Raw genomic sequence first — 26177 nt, 5'->3', positions numbered from 1 at the left:
GTTGCTATTTCGTGAAATTCCGTGTAATTTCGTTTATAACTGTCAGTTCACGGTCAGTCTTAACATGGAGTGCAAAAATAAGCATTTTCGACACATTTTACTTTTTTATTTTCATAAAGGCAAGAATGCGGCTGAGGCTCACAAAGAGATACGAGAAGTTTATGGTGTCGATTGTTTAACAGAACGCACGTGTCAGAATTAGTTTAAAAAATTTCGTTCTGAAGATTTTTCACTGAAAGATACCCACAACGTTCTGGTCGACCTTCTGAGATTTACGCACTTGGTTAAGTTTTTCGCAGATAAGGACCAGAAATTCTATGAACGCGGGATCATGAAGTTACCAGAAAGATGGCAAAAGGTCATCGAATAGAATGGAAGATATTTGACCGATTAAAGTTCATTTACTGTATAGAAAAAATTGGGTTTTATTTCACACTAAAAAACCGAAAATACTTTCTTGCCAACCCAATATTAACGCTAAAACTATTGACTTGTAATGAGCAGTAAAATATACTGTACACGAATGACAATTTATTGTTGATGGAAAAGTAAAATATCCGAAACAAACAGGTATTCTTAACAAAGTTATTGTATTATTTGGTTATATTATTCATTTCATTTTATCATTCGAACTGTAATTATCTTCGTACAGTATATTTAGATATAAAATATTAATCGGTAGTTCTATCGTCAAATATCTCTAAAATTTATCATTTTCCAGTTAACGAAACAAATTAATTATAAACCAACTACAAATGTGCCAGTTATTAGATATAAGTCAGACAAAAAGTTGCTCGATATATTTCGACAGTATTACTATTTCAAATTTCCCGCGAAGCATTTTCAAACAGAAACATAAATTCCACCTTAAACCACTAAAATCCCCCAAATATTTATTTACTATAGTTATGGTACCTCTGGTACCTACTATTTCATTCTACTTTCCAATTACATTCTACTTTCTCAACGCGTTAATGAAATTTAAACTCAGCAGGCCAGTCCACTATATTACCATTTAAAGTTTAGCAGTAAGTTGACTCACAAGAAAAGTTAATAAAGAATAGATAATAATAAAAGAAGAAGTTGCTTGATACTTATTCTCAATTTCACTATTTCAAATCTCCCTCTACGCACCACTAAACAGAAACTCAAATTCCAGCTTAAACCGCTAAAACATAATTCATAACACGGTATCTATAACAAAATTCTGCAAATTACTTAAGAATTACTTCCCTAAAATATTTAGTTACTAAATTAATCCACTAGACTAGTTATAAATATTAATCATAAACATAGAAGTATATCAAATGTTAGCTATGAATGAAAAAAAAATTGCTTCCCTTATTTTGGCAATTTTGCTATTTCAAATCTCTCTCTAAGCATCCACAAACAGAAGCATAAAATCTAGCTTAAACTACTGAAATGCAATTCATAACAAAGCGTCCAGTTTAAATCGCTGAAATATAATTCACAACACAGGTGTCTATTAAAAATCTTATAAATTACCACAGAAAAATCATAGTACCGTTTAAAATATAAAATTTTCCTAAAATACTAATTTATCACTGCTATGAACTACCCCTGGTACCATTCTCCTTTCTCAACGCGTTAATGTTTCAGTCTAACACTATTCTATACCACCGTGCAGAGTTTAGCAATAAGCTGACTTAAAAGAAAAATCAGTTATAAACTTACAAATCTTTAAAGAAAAAAAATTTAAAAAAAAAGTTAATTCATACCTCGTGACAATTTTGCTATTTCGAATCTTCCTCTAAGCACCCCCAAACACAAGCATAAATTCCAGCTTAAATTACTCACACGAAATTCGAAACAAATTACCTATTAAAGATCCTGCAGATTATCACAGAAGAATCACAGCCTCACCTAAAAAATAAAATTCCCTAGAATACTCATTTACCAACGTTATAAACTACCCTCTGCACCACTCTCCTTTCCCAGTGTGTTAATATTTCAGTCTAACACTCTTCTATACCACCGTGCAAGGTTTAGTGATAAGCTGTCTTAAAAGAGGAATCAATTATAAATTTACAAATCTGTGAAATGTAGGAAAAAAGTTAATTAAATTTCATTATTTGACAATTTCGTTTGTCATCAGCTTTATAGCAGAAAATCATTGAATTTTTATTCTTCCCTAGTCAAAAAATCAACGAGTGCAAAGTGTTAAAAATCCTGCGGACTGCACAGAAGCATCACAGCCTCACCTAAAAAGTAAAATTCCCCAAAATACTCATTTACCAGCGTTATAAACTACCCTCGGTACCATTTTCCTTTCCCAACGTGTTAATGTTTCAATCTACCACTCTTCTATATCACCATGCAGAGTTTATCAATAAGCTGTCTTAAAAGAGGAATCAATTATAAATTTACAAATCTGTCAAATGTAGGAAAAAAGTTAATTAGATTTTATTATTTCGAATCTTCCTCTAAGCACCCCCAAACACAAGCACAAATTCCAGCTTTAAATTATTCACACGAAATTCGAGACAAATCACCCATTAACCCTTTGCACTCGAGAGGCGACCTTCAGTCACAATTTAGGAAAATTTTGGAGATCGATGTTAATTAATATATCAAGTTTAGTATAATGTAAGAGTGTACGTGCTATTGAAATTAAACAATTCTACGTGTTAATTATTATACGATATCTCGTTCACAGCTTAAAAAGATGTCATCAGCTTTATAGCAGAAAATCATTGAATTTTTATTCTTCCCTAGTCAAAAAATCAACGAGTGCAAAGTGTTAAAAATCCTGCGGACTGCACAGAAGCATCACAGCCTCACCTAAAAAGTAAAATTCCCCAAAATACTCATTTACCAGCGTTATAAACTACCCTCGGTACCATTTTCCTTTCCCAACGTGTTAATGTTTCAATCTACCACTCTTCTATATCACCATGCAGAGTTTAACAATAAGCTGTCTTAAAAGAGGAATCAATTATAAATTTACAAATCTGTCAAATGTAGGAAAAAAGTTAATTAGATTTTATTATTTCGAATCTTCCTCTAAGCACCCCCAAACACAAGCACAAATTCCAGCTTTAAATTATTCACACGAAATTCGAGACAAATCACCCATTAACCCTTTGCACTCGAGAGGCGACCTTCAGTCACAATTTAGCAAAATTTTGGAGATCGATGTTAATTAATATATCAAGTTTAGTATAATGTAAGAGTGTACGTGCTATTGAAATTAAACAATTCTACGTGTTAATTATTATACGATATCTCGTTCACAGCTTAAAAAGATGTCATCAGCTTTATAGCAGAAAATCATTGAATTTTTATTCTTCCCTAGTCAAAAAGTCAACGAGTGCAAAGTGTTAAAAATCCTGCGGACAGCACAGAAGCATCACAGCCTCACTTAAAAAGTAAAATTCCCCAAAATACTCATTTACCAGCGTTATAAACTACCCTCTGCACCATTTTCCTTTCCCAACGTGTTAATGTTTCAATCTAACACTCTTCTATATCACCATGCAGAGTTTAACAATAAGCTGTCTTAAAAGAGGAATCAATTATAAATTTACAAATCTGTCAAATGTAGGAAAAAAGTTAATTAGATTTTATTATTTCGAATCTTCCTCTAAGCACCCCCAAACACAAGCACAAATTCCAGCTTTAAATTATTCACACGAAATTCGAGACAAATCACCCATTAACCCTTTGCACTCGAGAGGCGACCTTCAGTCACAATTTAGCAAAATTTTGGAGATCGATGTTAATTAATATATCAAGTTTAGTATAATGTAAGAGTGTACGAGCTATTGAAATTAAACAATTCTACGTGTTAATTATTATACGATATCTCGTTCACAGCTTAAAAAGATGTCATCAGCTTTATAGCAGAAAATCATTGAATTTTTATTCTTCCCTAGTCAAAAAATCAACGAGTGCAAAGTGTTAAAAATCCTGCGGACTGCACAGAAGCATCACAGCCTCACCTAGAAAGTAAAATTCCCCAAAATACTCATTTACCAGCGTTATGCACTACCCTCGGTACCATTCTCCTTTCCCAACGTGTTAATGAAATTTCAGCCTAGCAGTTCAGTCCTCGGTACTGTAGTGCAGATTTCAGCGGTAAGTTGACTCATTAAAGAGAGTAGTAAACGTGCTTTCGCGTTACAAGTGGATTTTTACTCACCTGAATTTATCGGCACCTCGGTGGTGGTGTTGGCAGTTCCGTTTTGCCCGGGACTCCGCGAACTCGAGGTTCTACCTAAAGGCTCCATCCGGATCGCCTCGCTGCTCTCTCGCGTCGAAGTTCCCCCTGGCATTTTCCTTTTTTCCCTCTGCCTGCCTTTTTATCCGGTAAGCTTGCACCGCGCGCAGTTTCGAGCGGAAGATACACGCTTCCTTGACTCCCTATTCCTCGTGACTCGATGCGAATTACATTCTTCGACGTTGATGCTTTTGAAGAACGATGCACTTTTGTGTTCCCACCTTCTTCTTCTTCTCATTCGTATCAACGGAACGAGAAATCCTCTCTGCGACGTGTAACTGTCATACGTTCCACGATTTGTCGTGAGTATTCCTCGACTATCGCGATGCTCCTGCTCGATCTACATCTAATACGGATCGATCATTTCCGTGGTATAAACATTTATCTCTCGCGCAGACGGACGTCACTCAAGGCGAAGAATCCTACGTCTATGAATTGGTCCCAGACACGAAGCGTAGATGGAAAATGTCGTTTGTGAAAAATCCGAGTTTATGGCTGTTACAAAAGGATATTTCGTCGTGTATAAATCTCGTATAAATATCGTACGGTTTATAAAAGGTGTGCTCTATCGATTGTTTCAGAGTTCAATTTGACCTCACGAGCAGTGCACGTACACGTACACATACGTGGATATGTATCGTGTCTAACGGTGAATTTTACACTAATTTTTTCGTTTTTATTTTTTTATCTTTTTGCTTTTTTTTGGCGATGACGCGTGGAATTTTGTGACAAAGTTCACTGGTTTTTGTTAAACTGTATTTATGAGGAAGCTGCACTACGTGTGTGGAGTGTAGTCGTATTTGAAACAGATGTAACAGTCATGGAAATTGTAAATTAGAGGTGATCGTGACATTATGTATATATGTCCTACTTCTGTGGGTAATTGATGGTGATCTTTTTCTTTCAGTTATCGACGACGAATCGATAATTTTCTTGCGAGATCGTGAAATATTCTCTTAGTGTACTCCTAGACATGGTATCTGAAACAGAATAGGAAATAGTATACATACGTGCAATATTTTTATACGGTGTTACATGAAAATTATATGTCAACATTGTGCCTGTCGTTTAAAAAATAATCTTTAGATAAATATAAAATTCTGCTTATAAGGATATACGTTGTTAATATTAGAATTAATGAACCCGTTAAAATGGAATATTTCCTTTATTTTATTTTAGAAATTATTCAGAATATGTAGTTGCTTCTGGCAAAATTAATTTTGACATTTATAGATATAGTAACATGATTATGTATAACTATCTACCTTTATGATAATATTTTGATTATTTCCATTCATATCCACTTGCTGACGAAGATTAAAAATTAAAATAACGATTTGCGAATATTTGTAAATTCTTTGTCTTCCGAGATACGTAGGTGAGATACGTAAAATTAAAAAAATACTTTAAAAGCCAAAATTGAAAATATAATTTATAAAATATTCGAGAAAAGATGAAGAATATGCAAAAATTCACAAATCATTATTTCTTTTCTACTTTATTCCTTAGTTTTGTCAGTTCATTGTTATTACTTTATTTGTTAATTTTTGTCAGTAAATGTATAATACGTATTTATTGTTAGTTATACGTTCTAGGTTGGTAACTGTTGTATAGCGATATATGACATATTTATATTATTATATACATGTAAGTAATAATATACAGTAATATAATAATAACATAGCAATAGTAATATATATGTATACAGTAATAAATATCATACGATATTAACGTATAATTGACTAGCAATACTAATTGTTAATATTACAATCAATTTTAATTAACATCATGAGTTCAATGTACCAAAAATGTAAAAAATGTAATTTTCAAATAATCATTGTTACTTTTAATTTAGAGTACCTTGATATAATTCACAGCACGTATTCTTATGAATATATGGTTTTCAATAATATCGAAGTTACATAAACCAAAGCGAAAATATTACCAATCTTTGAGCATGAAATAAAATTGGTAATTGTCTTATATGTTAATACTCTTATGATTCAATTTAGCTTACTCCTTGAATATCGATGTATTAATATTTAGAAAACAATGTCACGATGCTCTAGCATAATTCTGAATATTATTCTTAAATAGTACCAATATTAATGAAAATTGATCAATTTCAATACTCTGAAAAATAATATTTTGCATACTTTATATATTTGTTTACATATATTTATATTCACTCCCCGATTTATTACGTTATTATTTTTCACCATTCTAAAGCAATTCTTTATGAAAGAAAATCGAAATAAAAATCGAATTAATATACTCTAATTAAAAATCACTGTTACCATTAATAATAATAAATAAGTATTAACGTATAATGCCAAAATTGTAACACTGGAAAATTTGTATACGCACACAAACTTCTGTTTAAATCGATAATAAAACAACGCTTATATATTGTTATTGACTTAACCAGGTTTATAATTATAAAACATGGTGGACACAGTAGGTCAGAGTAGTACGTAGTACGCTCCAAGCATATTTCAAAGTTATTTTTATAGCCGCAACAAGGATGATAATTATATACACCTGTATCTTTATTGCTCTTTACATTCTCTCGTTTAGATGTTACATGAAGCGTGCTCAAAAAAAAAAAAAAAAAAAAAAAAAAAAAAAAGAAAAAGGATGTTGTATAATTATTCGTGCGACAGACACTAGATCACTACCTCTAGAGAACTTTCGTTTTAAACGATGGTTTTTACCCGAGACGTTGTAATTAGTGTTGTCGAGGATGAGAGGACCGCTAGAATCATGAACGACACTTTCTTTCCATTTTGGTAGCGGTAATTATGCATTTACCGTGGCGGATGCTTTCCACGCGCTTCGACTTCGCTGCCAGTAATTCGGGGTTCATTATCACGTCCCTTGTTTACACGTATGAATTGTTTCTCTTTTCATTCGGGTGTGATATCTCCCGATTTCATTAACCGCGTAATCGTGGATGTTCCATTTTAATCAGCGTAAATGAATGTCTACTATTGAAAATATTGGAGACGTCGATGTGCGAATGGAAGTTAACAGATTCGTGGGATGCGTTATGTGATACACGTGACTTTTGAACAAAAGATCTACATTTTGTGTATTTGAAAATAATTTCTTAAAATACGTAATAGTGAATTTTTATGTAATAATGAAATTTTAGTGAAATTAAGTATAATAATCTGCTTTAACTCTTTGAGGCACAGGATTTTACAACGAAAGAGCTTAGGTGTATGGAATTCATCTTATTATAAAGAGTACAAAAATGCTCTTATATTTGAAATTAATTTTTTTCTTTTTTAATATATAATATTGATTTTTTACGTAACAATGAAATTTTAGGAAAATTAAATATAATTGTTTGATTTAACTCCTTGGAGCACAGGATTTTGCAACGACAAAAGAACTTTGGTACACAAAATTCTTTTCATTAAAAATGATTACAAAATGTTTCTATATTCGAAAATCATTTTTTTTTAATATATAATGTTGCATATTTATATAATAGCGAAAATTTAAGAAAATTAACTATAATGGTTTAAATGAGCTCTTCGAGATACAGAATTGTACAATAACAGAAAAATAATAATAGAAACGTAGCAAAATACCATAGTCATTTATTTGAATTAAAACTAACAAAATAATTAAAGAAGAAAATTAAATTTTACTTGCATATTTAAATATAAAGTGGGTTATCTTCACTCATACCATGGAAATAAGTTCATCAATAGCATTTCACAAAACATAGCCATTTTCTTCACCCATAATGGTACATTGCACATTATGCAAGACCACGTAGTGCGTATTTCTTTTTATTTTGCTATGCTTCTAGTAATTTCGCGATTTTGAGATGGCAGCAGAAACGTCTTGTACGTGTTCAGACACTAAAAAGAATAGCTATATTTCACATCGCTGTGCTTCAAAGAGTTGATAAAGGCCATCTGGAATCATTGAGCCAATTAGTACGATACATATAAATAAATTCTTGTGTCTAATATTTGAAAATTACCATTTACTATTTATTAATGTAATATTGTGTCTAATATTGTTGTTAACATTGACTGTTACATATATATGTAAAAAAAGCTACTATTATACTAATTTCATAGTAATTCTCATCAAAATTAGGTACAGAATTTCCTCAGAATCGATGATAAAATTATTGATATGGTAAATTTTTGTTAGTAATAAAATTTTTTGTTACAGTTAACTCATATTTAACTATATTAAATTATCTTTTCATTTAAAATATGTAGTTTGATTTATTTTATGATAAGAAGCTATAATTTTTGAGCTATTGTTGTTTCATAATTGTTGGCGTGTAACACAATTGCATGTGATATGATAATTAATCTGTATAATTTATAATTTAGAAATACATATCTCTATACACGAACCTTATTCGAACATAGTATGTATTTATACCAAAGATTCGTATCCTTAAAAAGTATCATTTTAAGTTTGTGTCAGCAGATACTAAAAGTTTGTAATTATAGATAATTTAAGTAGATTAGGACTAACTTGTATCTTGAACATAACTTTAAGATTTAGTGTTTTCTTAGTCACCTTGCTTTGTAGAATATTAAAGTTTTAATTTAATAAGTTACGTAGTAACATAAAATGAATTTTCTATGTATGTAATAAAAAAAGTCGATAATTTTATTTGAAAGTTACATGTATTACAACAGTAAAATCTAGCATCAAATATTTCTTATGCTTTTATATGAATAATATTGGCATTTCGATATTATTTTTATGCAAAGATAAAAACATTTTACTCTCTTGTATTCATTATTATGTATTTATTTTTAAAAATGAATTTACTATACGTGACATTTTAATCTTATTATTTGATAATGTTAAAATCTTTTATTAAAAAATTATTATTAAGATATTTTGGCTTGTTGATGAATTTAAAACAGTTAACAATACATAATTGAAAAACAAAACAAAAATTAAGAATATAATTTTCCCACGTATTGTTCACTTTAAATATTATTAATTTAAATATAAAATATTGCTTCGAATATTATTCTAAACTCGGAAAATTATTTTCAATTCAAAATTGTACGTCCTTTTCGTTTCACAGTAATTAGTGTGGAAGGCTAAAAAGATTGCTACCTCAAACTCGTTTACTAGTTTCCCATTGTACTTTGCAATTCATACCTTATTCTATGGAGCTCGAAAAAGTAGAATTAAAATTAAAATGTTTCTAAAGTGAAGTTAAAATTCATCTTACTTTATAAACTGCGTGCAATTTAAGGATATTTCAATTTATTCGTTCCAATTAGAAGTTAAATAACAATGGAAACGATATTTTGCCAGGAGTATCAACTGAAAAGTTTAAGTACGATTTCAAATATATTTCAGAGACAAATTTGACATTGATATTTTATCGATATAATAACTGCAAGTTGAAAGAATTGATCGATATACATGTACACGTGTACACACGTACACGCATGCATACGTACGTTTGCCAAAACAAATATATACGTGGTACATACCCATGGTCATATTCAAGCAAATGTATCAGTTAATAGCTGTGCCAACTTAGTATAATACCTTCTTGCTATAGAACCAATTTGATGAAATAAAAATTTGTTTAAATATATTTGAAAAATTATTTAGAATTATCAAATTTTTCAAAAATCACATTAATTTAAGAAAGGCTTCAGGAACTTATAAAAATGTATATATTTATAATTATTCAAGCAACTATTTGATACTTGTCTATAGTTTATGAAGATTTTGAAATCATGAAATTTTTAAAAAATTCCGCTAATTTAGAAAAAAAATTACACGATCGACAGAAATGAATTATTTATCACGATAATTTGTATAGTATCGAAACTACTTGAAGTTATAATTTAAGAAAAACTTAGAGTTATTTCAAATTTAACACTTGCGATAATTAGAAAAAGAATTTCAATTATGATCAAAATTTATTATCCATCTCAATGATTAACTAATTATCGAACTTCATGAATTTATAAATTATTGCAGTAATTTTGTGCTATTTGCCCTTATTAAAGTTGTTTGACAAATTTCATATACAACGAAATTTATTGTCTACTTCGACATTTTCTGAAGTATGCAAACAGTTATTAAGAAGGACTAAGAAATTTTCGATATTTAAAAAATTTTAAAAGTTAAAAAAAAGAATTAATAAAAATAAAACTGTAATTTATTTTTTCGTTACAATTCGTAAAGTACTGAATATAGTATAATTACAATTATACTATATATATATATATAGTACAATTACGCGTTATTTGTCAGCAGGTTGAAAACTCAAGACCGAAAAATATTTGATGTCTAAAAGAGTATTATGATTTAAAAAAAATTAGAGAAAAATGAATTTCTTTATATTTTGCACGATATATCATATATTATTATTTTCTTATAATTTGCAGAGTATCGGAGCAATTATATCCTATTTGTTCTTGGTTACAAACCTAGTTACCTTCATTTATCGCAATAATAAATTACACTGGTTACGTCTTGCAGTCAGTCTGGCTTACGAACACTTTAATATCGGTTTTATGTACAACGTTGCGTAATAAATGATGTGCATGTGCAGACGAGCAGAGGTTACGAGAAAATGATCTGTAATTTCTGAATATTTCCTACGACCAACGCGTTGGTGCCAGTTTTACATTTTACGATAATACGTGGTACTTTATCTAAAATCTAACCGTTGAACATGCTTTATAAATATTCATGCCGGATCTAGGTATCATTTTTAATTTGAAAGCTTCCCAAATTTACTCTCTCAAGCTGCAAAGGAGCGAAATTTAAAACGAAATTAATTAACCCCCTACTAATTCTCCTAATGAAACGAAAAGATGAAGTATAATTATTTTCTACCTGCACTACTTATTCCATTTATACTACGTTATAAATAAACAACGACGACAAATATTCCCTTAATCGGTTACAAAAATATTCCCAAAATTGATTTTTATAAAAGTACAAAATTTTGCAACATTAATTTTATATATACATGATACAGTCACCATCAATTTTTTACTAATATTTATAAATACTCGTTTTATTTGTATTACACTGCAAATAAACAACGACAATAAATTTCTTCGAAATTGATTACAAAAATATTCTCGAAATAAATTTTTTTAAAATTGTTTTTAAAAATAAGAAACTAAAATTTGTGAATATTAATTTTATAAGACACGATAAATTTTTCAGTTATATCTACAAGTATTATTTTTAATCGATTTCTTCGGTTAAATAAATTTGATGGTGCCTATAATTACGTTCGTTAATTACCACTTAGTTTGGAGGATAATCCGATTAAATCCACGACTTTTCATTGAGAGCACATTTAACACGAACATCACAAGAGTAGTCGAAGCTTAATGGATGTCTGATGAATTTCTCGGTTTTTCTACTTTCTGCCATAATTCCTGGAATAAGGCGTATACCGTACGACGCGAAGTAGACGGCGAGTTCTCTTATTCACCGAGCGAATTTTCAACAGAAAGAGAAACAGTGCGCAACTTTTTGTTTCATCCTACTTCCGTTGGCTACACAGGTAACAGAACAGCATTTGTGTGCGCGTGATACACGAACGGTACCTCGTGATAGAACGTTGACCCTGCCCAGTTTCGCGGTCGAGAAATCCCTCCAAACAAACGAAACTAGTAAAATACAAAGCCGTCCGCGTCCCTGTCTTACTTGTTTATATTCCCCACGCTCCATCGACGATAACCCAAACACCAATCGAACGAGCTATCCGAAGAAAAATGACTCGCGACCCAACTAAAACCGAGTTTACAAAACGACCAATCACGGAACACGTATATATACTCGACATTCGAAGGATAAAAGTGTAAAGTGTAAACTAACCTTTTCCGAAGCAGAGAAAACGTGCATACGGTACAATAGGATCTCTCTGATCGTGGAAATCCAGCTGCTCGATTCCATGGGTAACAGATCAACGTTCGAGATATATAGTGCGTGGTTTGTTTTCTTGGTTATACTGGCTCGAACCGGATTAGAGCGCGGCGAATCGACACCTCGGCGAGACTAGTCAAACATCGTGAGTGGCGGAAGGATATATTTACGTGCGCGACAGGTTCGGCGGATCGAGTGAGAAGAAAAAGGCGCGGCGTGGCTGCGGCCGTAAGTGCACGAAGTTGCACGAGCCGAGATTGCATCGCAGCCGATGATTAAACTTCACAGACTCGGCGTACGAGACGGCGGGGCTTCTTGCGTGCGAGGAGAGCCACCATCGTCCATGTAAGCAGTCGAACGGTGAGAATGGCACTGAGGGGAGTTTGAGAATCGAGCGTGGCTAAATTTCCGGACGCAGGGAGGCGCGGCGGTCAGGATCAGCCACAGGTTGCGCCCGCCTCGTTCACGCAGGCCGGGCATCTTGGCTGATCGCAAAGCGGGGAGGACACCCTCTCTGCCGAAGCGACAGAAAGAGAAATCGATTAACTTAACATCCAGTGCTATACGTTCTTTCTCGACGGCCACGGTTGGAGCGTTGCGATTTCGATCGCTTTTCGAACTAGACTTTCGTGCAAAGGCTACGCGATATGGAGATAGGAGAGCCAGTTGCAAATCGGGAGATTTTTTAATATTTATGGTATCGTTAGTAGCTCGCGCATCGATTTCATTCGACAGCGTTGCGTATTGAAACGTTTCATTTTACGTTCGGTTAACTGCTATATATTTATTTCGTTTACCGCGAGAGGTTAACTGATTCCGTTCGAGTAATTGACCTGTGACTTGATGCAGCGATTGGAAATATGGCGTTTTCTAACGCCCTTTTGATCTAGAATTTGAGTAGGGAAAATTCTGTATCGAAGAGACTTTTCATTTTCAGGCAGAGATATACAAAATTTCCGGATTTGTATAAATTTTGACGTGTTTGGTATAATTTTAATGGTCGTGTAGTTTGGTTTGAAAAATTTATAAGGAAATAGATACAACGTTATTAAAAATTTCTAATTCGAGTAACTGACTAGTGAATTGAAGAAACAGATGGAAATGTGATATTCTTCGAAAATTTATATTTTTAGTAGAAACTAAAATTTCAAATATTAAAAGATATTCTATATTGTGAAGAATAATTTTATTGAAAGAATGATGTAAATTAATAATTCGCATAAAAAGAAGGTAGGAGTGATGTTCGTCAATTTGTAAATCAATCAAATATTAAAACGTTGAAGTTTACGTAAGATTTAAAAATATCATTTTGTCAAATTTAAAAATATTAAGCATTTTTAAAGAAGAACGAATATAGGTTACTTAAATATTTCACATTTTCGATAATTTCGTATTTTAATAAGTTATTCATGAATTTCATTTAATTTATTCATAATATGGTATTTAATTAAAAAATTATCACAACATATGTATTATTTATGCTTTAAAAATATTTTTGTACTAACCTTTGAATAAAATTATACTTTGTGCAAACCTTATCTTAATTTTATTAAAAAAACGTAGCCGCTAATAATGTCAATTTTATGAGTATTTATTGATACTATCAGTAATGATAGTATTATAATAAAAGAGGCCAATTTTCTTATGTACTGTCCTATAAATATAAAATGAAGCCACTTTGGAGTAACATTTATACGTTAATTACATGTAAAATAATATAATAAATTTTCCATTAATGAAAATACAACATATATTCTATTTAATAATTTTTTACATCGATTTTTTATCCGAATAATAAATACTCACCAACAATTTTTTTTGAAGCATTCTACACTTATATTTCGTAACAAAAAGAATTGTTAAACTTAATTAATTAAAAATATATTTTCGACTTCTTTTAAATTTAATTTTGAGAATTAAAAGATACGAAAGTTCATCGATTGTAATTGCATTCGACCGCTATAACGAGCATCCGTATTTTGTTACAAAGATAATAAAATTCCTTTTAATATATAATTTATTTATTTATTCACGTATTTGAAACGAAATTAAATAACTAACGTTAAGGAAACATCAAAAATTTATATGATACAGCCTTTAGAACTGTAATTAATCATTTTAAAATTACTCCTGTATAATATATAAATATAATTATAAGCATTTTCGTCGCAAAAGTATTTGTATTTGGGTATATATTACTCTGGCAAAAACAGAAATCGTGACTTTACCTTAGAGTCATTTTAATTATGTGATTATCACAATTCATTTCCTTGAAAGCTGAAAATATTATACAATATCATGTTCGATAATGTGAAATAATCCTTACTGGGTTTGTGCAATGATCTACATTGCACGTCGATTACAGAACAGCGTGTTTGTAGTAGAATAAATACAATCGTTCTTTATACTACAGGACTATTCATGGCAAAGCAAATATGCTCGAGTATAGGACCAATGGAATTACAATAAATATCCACAGCCAACCACATACACGATATCTGGAATAATTCCTATTAAGCACTTTCCATCACCTGTTTACCCTGCTTTGCATTCACTTCAAAAAGTTCCTCACGTTATAGCTAAAACTATTCACAAAGATCTAAATTAGTATCAGTAATTTGCTCGAGTTCGAAATTAATCGTAATTAATAATTGCACGGTAATTAATAATTGAAGGTACAGGAAAATTGAAAAATGAGACAATTTCTGCTGGAAACATTGCCAGCTCGTTATAGACTGGAAAATGAGGATAAATAAAAATATTTTCACGAACATGGACGCTTTTCCGAAGATGAGGATGTATGCAGGAATCACGCAGTCGCGCATACTACTCTCTCACTATGGAATGCGGGACGATGAACCCGTCTGAACTGATTGGAGGGCGAAAGCCAAAATGAGATCTCGTTGCAAGCTGCAGTTTTATTCCCCGACGTTGCATTTCAAAATTTCGAACCACGTTAGAAATTATGTGCCGGAAAATTGATAAAACGTGGCGAAAGGAAATTTTACATGTTCGTTCGAAATACTAAATTCTTATTTCCCTGTATTTTCTATTATGAATCTGGTAATCGATATATTAGCTGTATCCTTTCTTTTCTGTATATATGTAAGAAGGAAATCCTTGATTCGTACATAATACGTGATATGTTATTCGAAGCAACAAGTTACTTACTATTCCTTTTGCAGTACTGCAGTGTTGTAATAGAGTCGTAGTTGTATTTTAATAATTTTATACCTGTGGAAGGTAAATATTTTCAAATTTTGTAGAATTCAATATTGTGAAGTATTTAAAATATAATGGATTTTCTAAAATAATTTAGGAGTATTTAGAAAATAATGGATTTTCTAAAGTAATTTAGGAATATATAGAAAATAATGAAAAATAATAAAAGGCTACAGAGATACTGGAAATATGGAGATTTTTGATTAATTTGTATCATTATCTATGTTTTAATAATAATTATTAAAATTATTCACAACGTGTGTATTAATATTAGAATTATGAACCAGTAATATATACCTGAATATAGTATATAGAGATGATATTAATACTGAAATGAGTCAAAGTTTATTGTTTCAAATATTTCTTTTTAGCACTTGCTGTAAACGTGTACCTAATTTGGGTCAAGATAATGATAATGATTTCTATTAAGATTAAAATGTAATTATATATACATACATATCTTCATCATGGTCTTTTAATTATTATCAATTATGTATATTTTATATAAACTATATTTGTTCCATTTATTATATAATGTACTGTGAGTATAATGTAATTAATAATTATGGATATTATTATCTATACTGATTATGTGTATTATTCCAAGCTCAAGATACAAATTTTTATCATGTTACAATTTAAGTACGTTACTTATAAAAATTGTAATTTTTAGAAATAAACATAATATTGTACGAATGACTTCTCTTTTATACTGGTTTAAATAGAATTTATATTTAATAAAAGTTTAATTTATTTTATCAAAATCAAGTATAAAAAATTAGACATCGGTAAATATTCAAGTGGACAGAGTTTGTGAGACACACTATATATGAAAATATATAATTATTACGTTTCTATTTTAATAAAAACCTTCGTTAATTTTTCCAAAAACAGCTGTATGTTTTCAGTATCTGCAAAATAAAAAATTTCGTTATCAGTTATTTTGATTGATATACTAATTCTTGTATTAAATTTGCAGCAACAAAGAAATAATTCAGATTGTCGTATCTCTCATTTTATACACTTAACAAAAATAAGAAGAATCATATTTCGTGTTAATAATTATATCTTACCTGCAGTTTGATGTTTATAGTATTATATTCCTGATAGTTTTTTGGGCAACATATTAATTAAAGTCGTTTTTGTAATTATTTGTTTATAAAAAGCAGGAAGGGAGATAATGTTGAAGAACTGTGAAAATAGTCGTATAAAAAAATTTCTTTCCCAATTTTATCAGGAGTAAAGTTATTATCGCAAACCTGGTGAAGAGAAATTTAGGACTTAAATTCCAGTTTACTTCTTCAGTGCTCTATTTATGTTCCATTTCAACTTCCGTTTCACCGAGTAAATAAAATCATAAATTTGAATCGAAACAGCTTTCATTTTAAGCATAAAACTGCCAATTCGTGAGTAACAATGACGAAAGTCTATATACATTCCTTTCAATAAAAATAAAAGCTAAACGAGATGACATTCTTCTGCCGTTATTAAAAATATGAATAATCTTTTGATTTTTCTTATGAAACTGTAAAATTCAAGTTCTATTAATTTAATAAATTAATAAGTTAAATTAATATCTAGTAATTATTTAATTACAATATTATAATTTATATAATATATAAATTTCATCTTTAAATTAAATTAATATTTATTGAATTATTATTTAATTAAGAGTTGATAACAATTATTTGTTTCATGTCATTTAATAGAATCCTAATGTACAAAATTGTAATTTTCCAATTAATAGCCTCTTATGACCGTTTATTTACTCCACAATAGGTACTTCATTATAAGTTAAGTGCTCACGTATGCGTAAAATGATTCAATTCGCTAAAGAACATAATTAACGAAATCAATTTGTTGTAATCATCGCGGATGAAATAAATAAACAAGTCGAAGTTATCTGAAATGATTAATTATTTGATAGTGATTTTGCAACTAAAACTACATTCCATATCTGCATTACAAATCTCAAATTAAACGATAATCGTGTTACTCTGTAAAAAAAGAAAAATATAAAAATTGAAAAATTATTGGTTACAAGCACCGACTGTAAAAGTAGAATTGATCGATAAGTTATCTATAATTTGATAAAGAAGTCGAGCAGATATTCGATACTCAACGACCTCATAAGACCGTATGCAGTCTTTGTGAAGATATACAGTACTCTACTTTATTCTTACAAAAATGCAGGTACGTAATAAATCAGCGTTTGATCCTTGCATTATAAAAATATACACCTTGTTTATTCGTCTTGCACAATCAACGTGTACCAGATGTCATTCCACATCGGTGAAAATGAAGTTATATTGTTTCACACATGGCATCCGTGGAATTGGGAGGAGCTTGGATGGTCGATGTTTGGAATTGCTCTTTTGACATGTATATACGAAGGCATAAAGAGCTATCGGTGAGTAATCTTGTCTTGAGTAACGCCTGTGTGACAATATACATAGAATTAACAGAGTGTATCAATTTAATTTCTTCTTTACATTTTTAGTGACCATTTGTTCATCAATGTAGCACGTTCAAGGAAAACTGAGGGAAAAAGATCTAGAATGTATGTATTTTTCTTTTCTTCATTTACATATTTGTATTGATCTGGAATTTATTGCAAATACGAACTTACAAAGTGTTATTTATACCTTTTGTATGTAATTTATATACCTTTATTTGGTTATTTTGCAGTACTAGAAACACATTTCAGAAACAGAATATAAATAATTAAAGAAATAAGATATAAGAAATTTAACGAAGAAATATATTTGTTTAATTTTGTGTAATCTTAGAGGCAAAGACTGGTGCGATAATAATACTTCATATGCACATCGAGTACAAAATGGATACTTTCCTGATAAAAATGAAGTTACTAACTTTTCCAAAAATATAATTAATTGGTAAAAAAATTATTGAAATGAATTCTGTGGCAATAAATATATCAAAAGTTTTGCCCAATAACGTGAAATATCTGATACAACTAAATCTGTTCTAAGTATATTACAACTTCGTTAAAGTATGTTCTCAAGCCTTCTTCTATGTGACCACATTTTCCTTCTATATTTTAAAATACTAACTTACAAATCGTTATGTTAAATAACCCCATAAATTGGTCATAGACAAATTGTAATTTTGTTGTAACGATATTTTTCTTTTTCAGATCATTGCTCTTTTCCAGAATACATATTCTTCAAACAGTCGCCCATACTCTACAACTGGTGATAGGGTATTGCCTTATGTTAATTTTTATGACTTACAATATTTGGCTGTGCCTTGCTGTAGCAGTCGGCGCGGCCCTTGGTTATTGGCTGTTTGCTTGGGAAAAGTCCAGTGGTGATAATATCGATTGCTGCTTGTAAATTCTATACCATACGCATGTTGTACCATAATTCTAACTATCGTTATATCTTTCGTAAAAATTACGTATCTTGCACACTTATTTATAAATGCGTCGATTAATATAATAATATTTATTCCAAATTAACAATATAAGATTTGTTTACTATGTTAATTACGAGTAAACATTATTATATTCGTGTATATTTATAACGAAAGTACTATACATTTATAAATATCTCACGTGCCAATTTTACTGCAAACATGTTAAAAGATATTATTTATTAAATGAAGATATTCTCATTTAATAATTATGAAACTAAAATAAAATTCACATTAATTATATATATATATATATATTATTATTACCACTTTTTCTATGTACTATTATTGAAGATTTAAATGTAAATATAAAAATGCTATACATATACTCATAAGTTTGTAAATAAATCGTATTAAAAATTAGCAATATAAAAGTAAAATTATACGAAAATTTGATAATGTAAAAGTAAGAGATAAGTATCGCTGTGACTGCAATAATACTCTAATCGATTGAACACGTTCGCTATCTAATCAGAATTTTCAATTTATTATGGAACGTAATCAATATTTCGATCATTCGGTGTGTCGCCGGTGCAGAGAAATTATCATAGATTAGAAATAAAATATTTTGTAGTACGAAGAATACTATTACAAAAATTAAAAATGGAAGGTGATAATCGAAGTACGGAAACAATGTGCAGCAGGGACTTGAGATTTGCGTCAGGAAGAAAGTCTTTGACAGTGAACCAAATAATATTCGGATGGGATAAATTTAATAGTATAACATTCCTTGGCATTGTAATACTCTTTTGTATTTGGTCTATAGTATTTTTTCTGATGCATAATTCGGCTACTATGGTTAATAACGAGCATTCGAATCACCATCATTAGGAAAAGCGGTCATTTGGTTCTTCAGTGTGTTAAATAATACGTAAGTACTATATATATACATATATAATATCTTTTATGCTTTGATGTGTACAATACTTAATAAATGTATTTTGTTGAAAACATAAAATGAGAAATGTAAGTGAAATGTGTATATAAACTGAAAATTTTTATATGAAGTTTGTTATAATTACTAATTATTATTAAGATAGTAGTATACAATGAAGTATCGATATCAATTAGGTTGTTTTTACGACAAACATACTGCAATGGAACAGTAATAGTAAACTTTATTATTAATTTTAATATGATAATTTAATATGATAGTTACAGTTTATTACAAATTATTAATTAATAATTTATTCAATAGTGTACTCTGTTTTTATAACAAATGTATTATAGTATTACAGTTACAGTATATCTTATTATTAATTTTAGTATAATGTTGTATTTATAGTTTATTGCAAATTATTATCGAATAACATTTAATAAAGTAATAATTATAGAATACATTTCTCTTACTTCATTATAATTAACTATACTTTAAGACCATTTAATTTTATGTTCTTTGAATATTTCTGATTAATTTCAATACTAAGTTTGTTTGTCATAGAATCATTAAGTTGTTATATCGTAAACAGTTTTCAATTACACCAATTTCTGTTATTTCATATAATTTTTATTATCTTATTATATCATGGAAGAACTTTTAGCAAAGTAAAACAGTATATTATAATATTATTTTGTTTTAGGTATAATGAAATTCCTCGAATTATCTGAAGAAACAAGAAAATAAAGCTATTCCACAGCAAAGTAAAAATGGAATAAATAACTTCAATGTTACTTCTATTTCTATTTTTAATTAAACAAATGAAATCTAAACGCTTCTACAAAATTTCGAGTAGACATTACAATTTATACAATTTAAATAATTATACTTAGAACTGTAACTGTCTTTCACTTTATTTAATTTACTTCTTACGTTTACAATTTATTTAATATCCAAACTATTAAATTCTTAATTCATAGTTAAAATATTCCCATTCCATAGAAACATTTATTCCTTATTCTGTATTACAGTATTTTGATTATTAAATTTTTAATTCATCAATTATAATATTTCTAATTATAGCTAATAAATAAATTCAGAACCTTATCAACAATCCTGAGAAATATCATCCAACGCATATCCTCACAAAAATTTTCTATATCACAATATTTTGATTATTAAATTTTTAATTCATCAATTATAATATTTCTAATTATAGCTAATAAATAAATTTAGAATCTTATCAACAATCCTGAGAAATATCATCCAACGCATATCCTCACAAAAATTTTCTATATCACAATATTTTAATTATTAAATTTTTAATTCATCAATTATAATATTTCTAATTATAGCTAATAAATAAATTTAGAATCTTATCAACAATCCTGAGAAATATCATCCAACGCATTTCGTCACAAAAATTTTCTGTATCTGACAAACAATCACTGTTTGTGTAGCAAGCGTATCGAAAGGTGTCAGATATTGAACGATATCCTCGTTAAAATTGGTAACGAGGCGACATAAATGTTTGTTCTCTCGAATGAAAGGAGAATCATTACAATAAAACAGCGTTCGTTCCTTAAACAAAAATCAAATCACAAATAATCCGTGTATCTATTTCTCATTCATTTTCATCTGCTTTCTGGCGGAATGTAGACACGATTCACATAGGTAGTACGAACCGTGAAGTCATTATACTTGACACGACAAGTCCCGCACAATTTCACGTTGCGTTTTATCCACCCCTTCGTGAAAAGAGGGACAGAGCAAAAGTGAAGTGCGTTTCGTCACGATACCCGTTACGAAACTGGTACAGAAATGTTATATGATGCAATCGATGGAATAAAAATCTGTCGAAATTTTATTCCTACTTTAAACATTATTTATTTCACATACTTGTAAACGAACGGTTTTTATTGCGTGAAATTTTTCATGTGGTTAGAAAAAAATTTATTCGCTCAATGTATTTTGAGTATTTAATTATTCACGTAGTTGAACTTATTTCTTTTATTTTAATTATGATATTTTTTTCGTTTATAATATTTTATCAATGATATTAAAAAGGAATTATAATTGGTAACATGTTATATTTTAATCGTACTTTTTAATTGCTCAATTATTTGCACATTTCACGATTTATATATGTTTCTCGTAGTTATATCACATTCTAAATATTATTAAATTTCTTATTTTTTAAACTTATTTTTCTGCACTAATTTCTACTTTTTAGTTACAAACTTCAGAAATATTTTGTGACACGTAACAGGTATAGTATTGTGTATGTATAATCTTGTGGAGGGGGAAAAAATAATGTTTTTATTAGGAATATTGTAATAACAAATCGTAGGAGCAAACATAATTTAAAAATGAATGTTATGAAATTTATAGTGACTACTTTGAATAGCTAAAAATATGAGTATGATTCTACTAAGCAAAAAAATTATGCAACAATTAATACAGGTAATGTAAATATTAATATTTAATGGGACTATATTATTTCTGTAATTTTTTCAATTTTCTATAGTGATACAAAAATACATTATTTATTTGTAAATAAATTAATAATATTAAGCAGCACATCTAACAGAGAAAAAAATATTATATATTCTTCTTATTATTATTGTACATTACAAATACTATACACAATATCTATATAAATAAAATACCAAAATTTACTTAATAATGACTAATTATGAACAATTAAAAAAAAAATAGAAATATAACTGATTAATTTAACAAATGAGAAAAAATGATAGTAATATCAGGAATGATAACATATCATACTAAACGTTATAAATTTGTTGAATGGTTATATCATTATATAAAATGTAAGTAAAATTATACATAATATTAATTTAAAATAAAACCAAATTTAAGGTAAAATTTTTCTACCATAAATCTCACAATTTAGCACTAAACCTATCACAGCTGGGTAAATGACCGATAAAAAGGTGAAAGAATTGAAAGAAAGAAGATATTGAAAAATTAATTATATATACATACATGTGCATGTATATATGTGTGTATATTAAGAAAAGTCGTGACGTCAATTGAACCAAACGATAACGTCAAACATAAATCATTTAAATAAAAGTTATAGAACTCTTCTTTAATGTTAATGATAATGGTAAGTCTAATGATAATGATTCAACGACTCTCAATCAGCTGTAATTGTAATAACCAAATTTAGCAAGATACACAAATATCTAATCACAAACGACTGAAGAACAGCAAGATCAATATACCTTTTATTTTTAAATACGAGGTCCAACAATTTCCAATGTACACACTGATTTATAAATTCCCCTAGAACAGGAGACTACGAAATATTATCACCAACGAATAATACGTACTGTGAAACAATTTTCACGATTATATAGGTACAAAAATAATTGATATCTACACAACAACAGCTCACGTCCTCGGTAACAGAATGACATATAAACAATGAAGTTGGATCAGTCAGCACCAACATGCAGCAACCAGAAATCCCTATGCTTTATGTCACGTTACCGAGCAACATTGTTCAGTTGAACGAAGTAAGATTCGAGGTGGACACAAAAGAACGTCACCAGGAACAGTTTCATCGATCGATCGTCGATAAGTACGTATCGAAGTTATATTGTTTCCGGGATAATGTCACGTGCTTATTTCGATTCTTTTACCACTGTTCGAGGGCAGAGTCGACGAGAGATCAACAGTTATCGCGCAACCCTTTTCGTTTCAGCGCTATTCATCCGCTTTTTTCCTGAGACACACCCTCTCGACTTCACCACATCCACCTGCCTTGGGCGGCCTTTGTGCATTAAGCCTTTTGAACCCGATAATCCATAGAGATTGCAGCTCAACGGTTCGTGGTCTTTCACCTTTTTATTTTCTTTTTTTTTTTCTCTGTCAGAACTTCCTCCCGCTTTCCCCTTCGAACACAGCCATTTACAGCGCGAGCATATTTATCGTATGACCAAGTACGATGCACGTACGTAACTATTTCGGGCCGCTCCCTGCAGCATGATTTCCCAGCGACACGCGTTTTATCGGTTAAGCGTGACTGACAGCTGTTTACCGACCACATTAATTCTGAATCACCTAGATCACTTGGAGGAATTAAACGCTAGTTATCCGTCGAACCGTTCAATCGCTTTCGAGTTAACCTTCTGCGTTGCATTTTGAGATAGCGCTGCGTTAGATGTACGACATGACAGTTTTATTTTCCAGCATTCTGACAGAAAATTCGTACATAAGTTGCTGGAAAGTTTAACCAGAACTTTTTCGGTATTCTAGTTAATTGTGAAGCAAACGTATTGTTTTTCGCGACCACGGATTATTTTGCGTTAACCCGTGCAATTAGAGGTTAACTTTTACGAAATATAACATGCACATTGTTTACGGATGAAAGGAGTATAATATGGAGGTTAATCGTTGGATTATATCTGATGTATATAGTATGAATACAGTATAGTATGTTCTGAAATATTTCATATATATATACGTACATTTTACGAAACGTAACGATATTTGATCAAATCAACCTCGAATTTGATTTGACATTGATTGACATTTGATATGGAAACTTGATTGTTGTAATCAGTGCTTCGGTAATTAGTAAGTACAATTACAGTATATAATAATAATAATAATAATAATAATAGTAATAACAGTGATTAATGCAGTAAGATATTTTTCATATTTCTAGTGAAAACCGTGAATTTCGATTTAATTTATTGAAGGTAAAATTAATGTCTGTAACGAGAAAAGTATCGAGCAACGTATAATATAATTATCGTTATTAAAATTAAAATTCGAGTACGAGCTGCGTAGTGAACAAACGAATATCTCATGGGAGGGAATAATCATGGGAATGCTGTTCCATGGAAACGGCACAGCTACAAGTAGGAGAGAGCAACTGGTCGATATTGACGTTTTACTACATTACAAATCAAATTTAATCTTCGCGTTGCAGTTTAATGGAGATTTATATAGTAGGGCGATTACTATAGTAAGAAATTCGTAATATGAGAAAATTGTATTAATAATTATAAATAATCACTATCTGTAAATTTATTTTTATACGTATAATAATATTAATATTATTATTTAAATATAAGTTTTTATATCACTAATAATATTATCATTATATGTAAATTTTTAAATAACGAATATAACTAATAATATTATTATCTGTATATTTTTATATATACTATAAAAACTTTGTATAAAAATAAAAAAAATATACTGTAATAGATAATACGAGATAATTTCATATCATCATTGTCTTATTATTGTTTAAGAAGCAATACTATCTGCTATTATTGTGTGAGAAATAGTACAATGAAAAAGAGAAAAATTTTTCAAAGGGAAAAATTTTATTCCTTTATGATCCTATAGATATAATATAATGCATCATTTATTTTTCTAATATTTACATTTTTATAGTTTCCTTTTACCAAAATTGAAGTATCCAACGTTAGGCGTGGTACTTTATCCATACACCATTAATGTTACACTTAATTTACTTAAATTCGATGAACAGACTATATCTTACCCAAAAATACAGATAAAACTAATTTGCTATCTGAAAACTCTATAAATAGAAATTTTAGTAAATAGTTAGAATCTAGCATAACGTTTCCATAAAACGTCATAGAGTCTCAAGCTTAACGAATTATATTAGTAACAAGCAATGAAAAATTCATATAAATTCCTTCAATCTTATCGTCTATCTCGTCGACAAACATGGAAGATGTAGGTAAAGTAGGAATAATAACAAACGCCTGAGCGAGTATATGCTTCATTAGATAGTAGCGGTATGAAATGCATTAGCGGCTATCTCGGACTGTCGCGCAATCTTAAACCTCTGTTTGCACATCGATCATAGTAAAGCTTTCGCATCGAACGAGTAACTCCCAGGAATGGTGAGCCGATGGATCGAATAATCGGAGGAGAATCGTTTCCAACCATCCAGACGCCATGTCACGCCGCGCCTCACCTCGTCACACCACGTCACGCCACGGCGTGTAGGTGTACGCGTGTGCGACCGGTCGATACTGGCGTCGGCTGCTAGTAAGCTGTGCATTCCCCTTTTACGCACCGTTCCCTGAAACGTCGCGTTTCCTCTGATCCAACCTGCTGGCCCCGAACCACCCTAATATTGTCCTGTAACCGTGGAAGTAACTTGCATGCTGTTACTTAATCGACAATGCGTTCCTTGTCGTTAATGTAATCAGACAGATAACAAGTTAGTCTGCTAATTAAATTGGGACGAGTCGGACTGGAACGAGTTCGTTCTTACGATTGGCTTCCGTTTGTAGGTTAACTTTTGTCGCGATTGAGCGTAACGTATCATGGATTTTAGTTTGCTGACTTTTGTGTTTCATTTGACATGGAATATTTTTGCATTATGAGTAATGTGAGATATTCGTTGAAATAATAGATTTTTTCTCCTTCCTCGAATTTTGGTACATTAAGAAAAGTTGTTAGAAATTAATAAAAATA

General features: G+C 30.0%; 2 protein-coding genes across 2 annotated transcripts in view; one reads left to right on the top strand and one right to left on the bottom strand.

The window, feature by feature from the left end:
• LOC108547762 (endoplasmic reticulum aminopeptidase 1) overlaps positions 1–4566 on the bottom strand; it is a 45473-nt gene extending 40907 nt beyond the window's left edge. The window contains exon 1 of the mRNA XM_017900414.1: positions 4163–4566. Within this exon, the coding sequence (XP_017755903.1) occupies positions 4163–4295 (133 nt within the window). The 5' untranslated portion in view covers positions 4296–4566. The remainder of the gene's footprint in view (positions 1–4162) is intronic.
• A 12944-nt stretch (positions 4567–17510) lies between these two features.
• Positions 17511–18795, top strand: LOC108547758 (high affinity copper uptake protein 1). The gene is made up of 4 exons (XM_017900410.1): positions 17511–17563; positions 17647–17780; positions 17871–17930; positions 18528–18795. The coding sequence occupies exons 1-4, from the start codon at positions 17558–17560 to the stop codon at positions 18724–18726; spliced, it is 399 nt and encodes a 132-aa protein (XP_017755899.1). The 5' UTR covers positions 17511–17557; the 3' UTR covers positions 18727–18795.
• Positions 18796–26177: the final 7382 nt, after the last annotated feature.

The sequence above is a fragment of the Eufriesea mexicana genome, unplaced genomic scaffold, assembly GCF_001483705.2.
Source record: "Eufriesea mexicana isolate 0111107269 unplaced genomic scaffold, ASM148370v2 scaffold1178, whole genome shotgun sequence".
Lineage (NCBI taxonomy): Eukaryota > Metazoa > Arthropoda > Insecta > Hymenoptera > Apidae > Eufriesea > Eufriesea mexicana.
The sequence above is the reverse complement of the archived record's forward strand: the minus strand, read 5'-3'. Positions and strand labels throughout refer to the sequence as shown.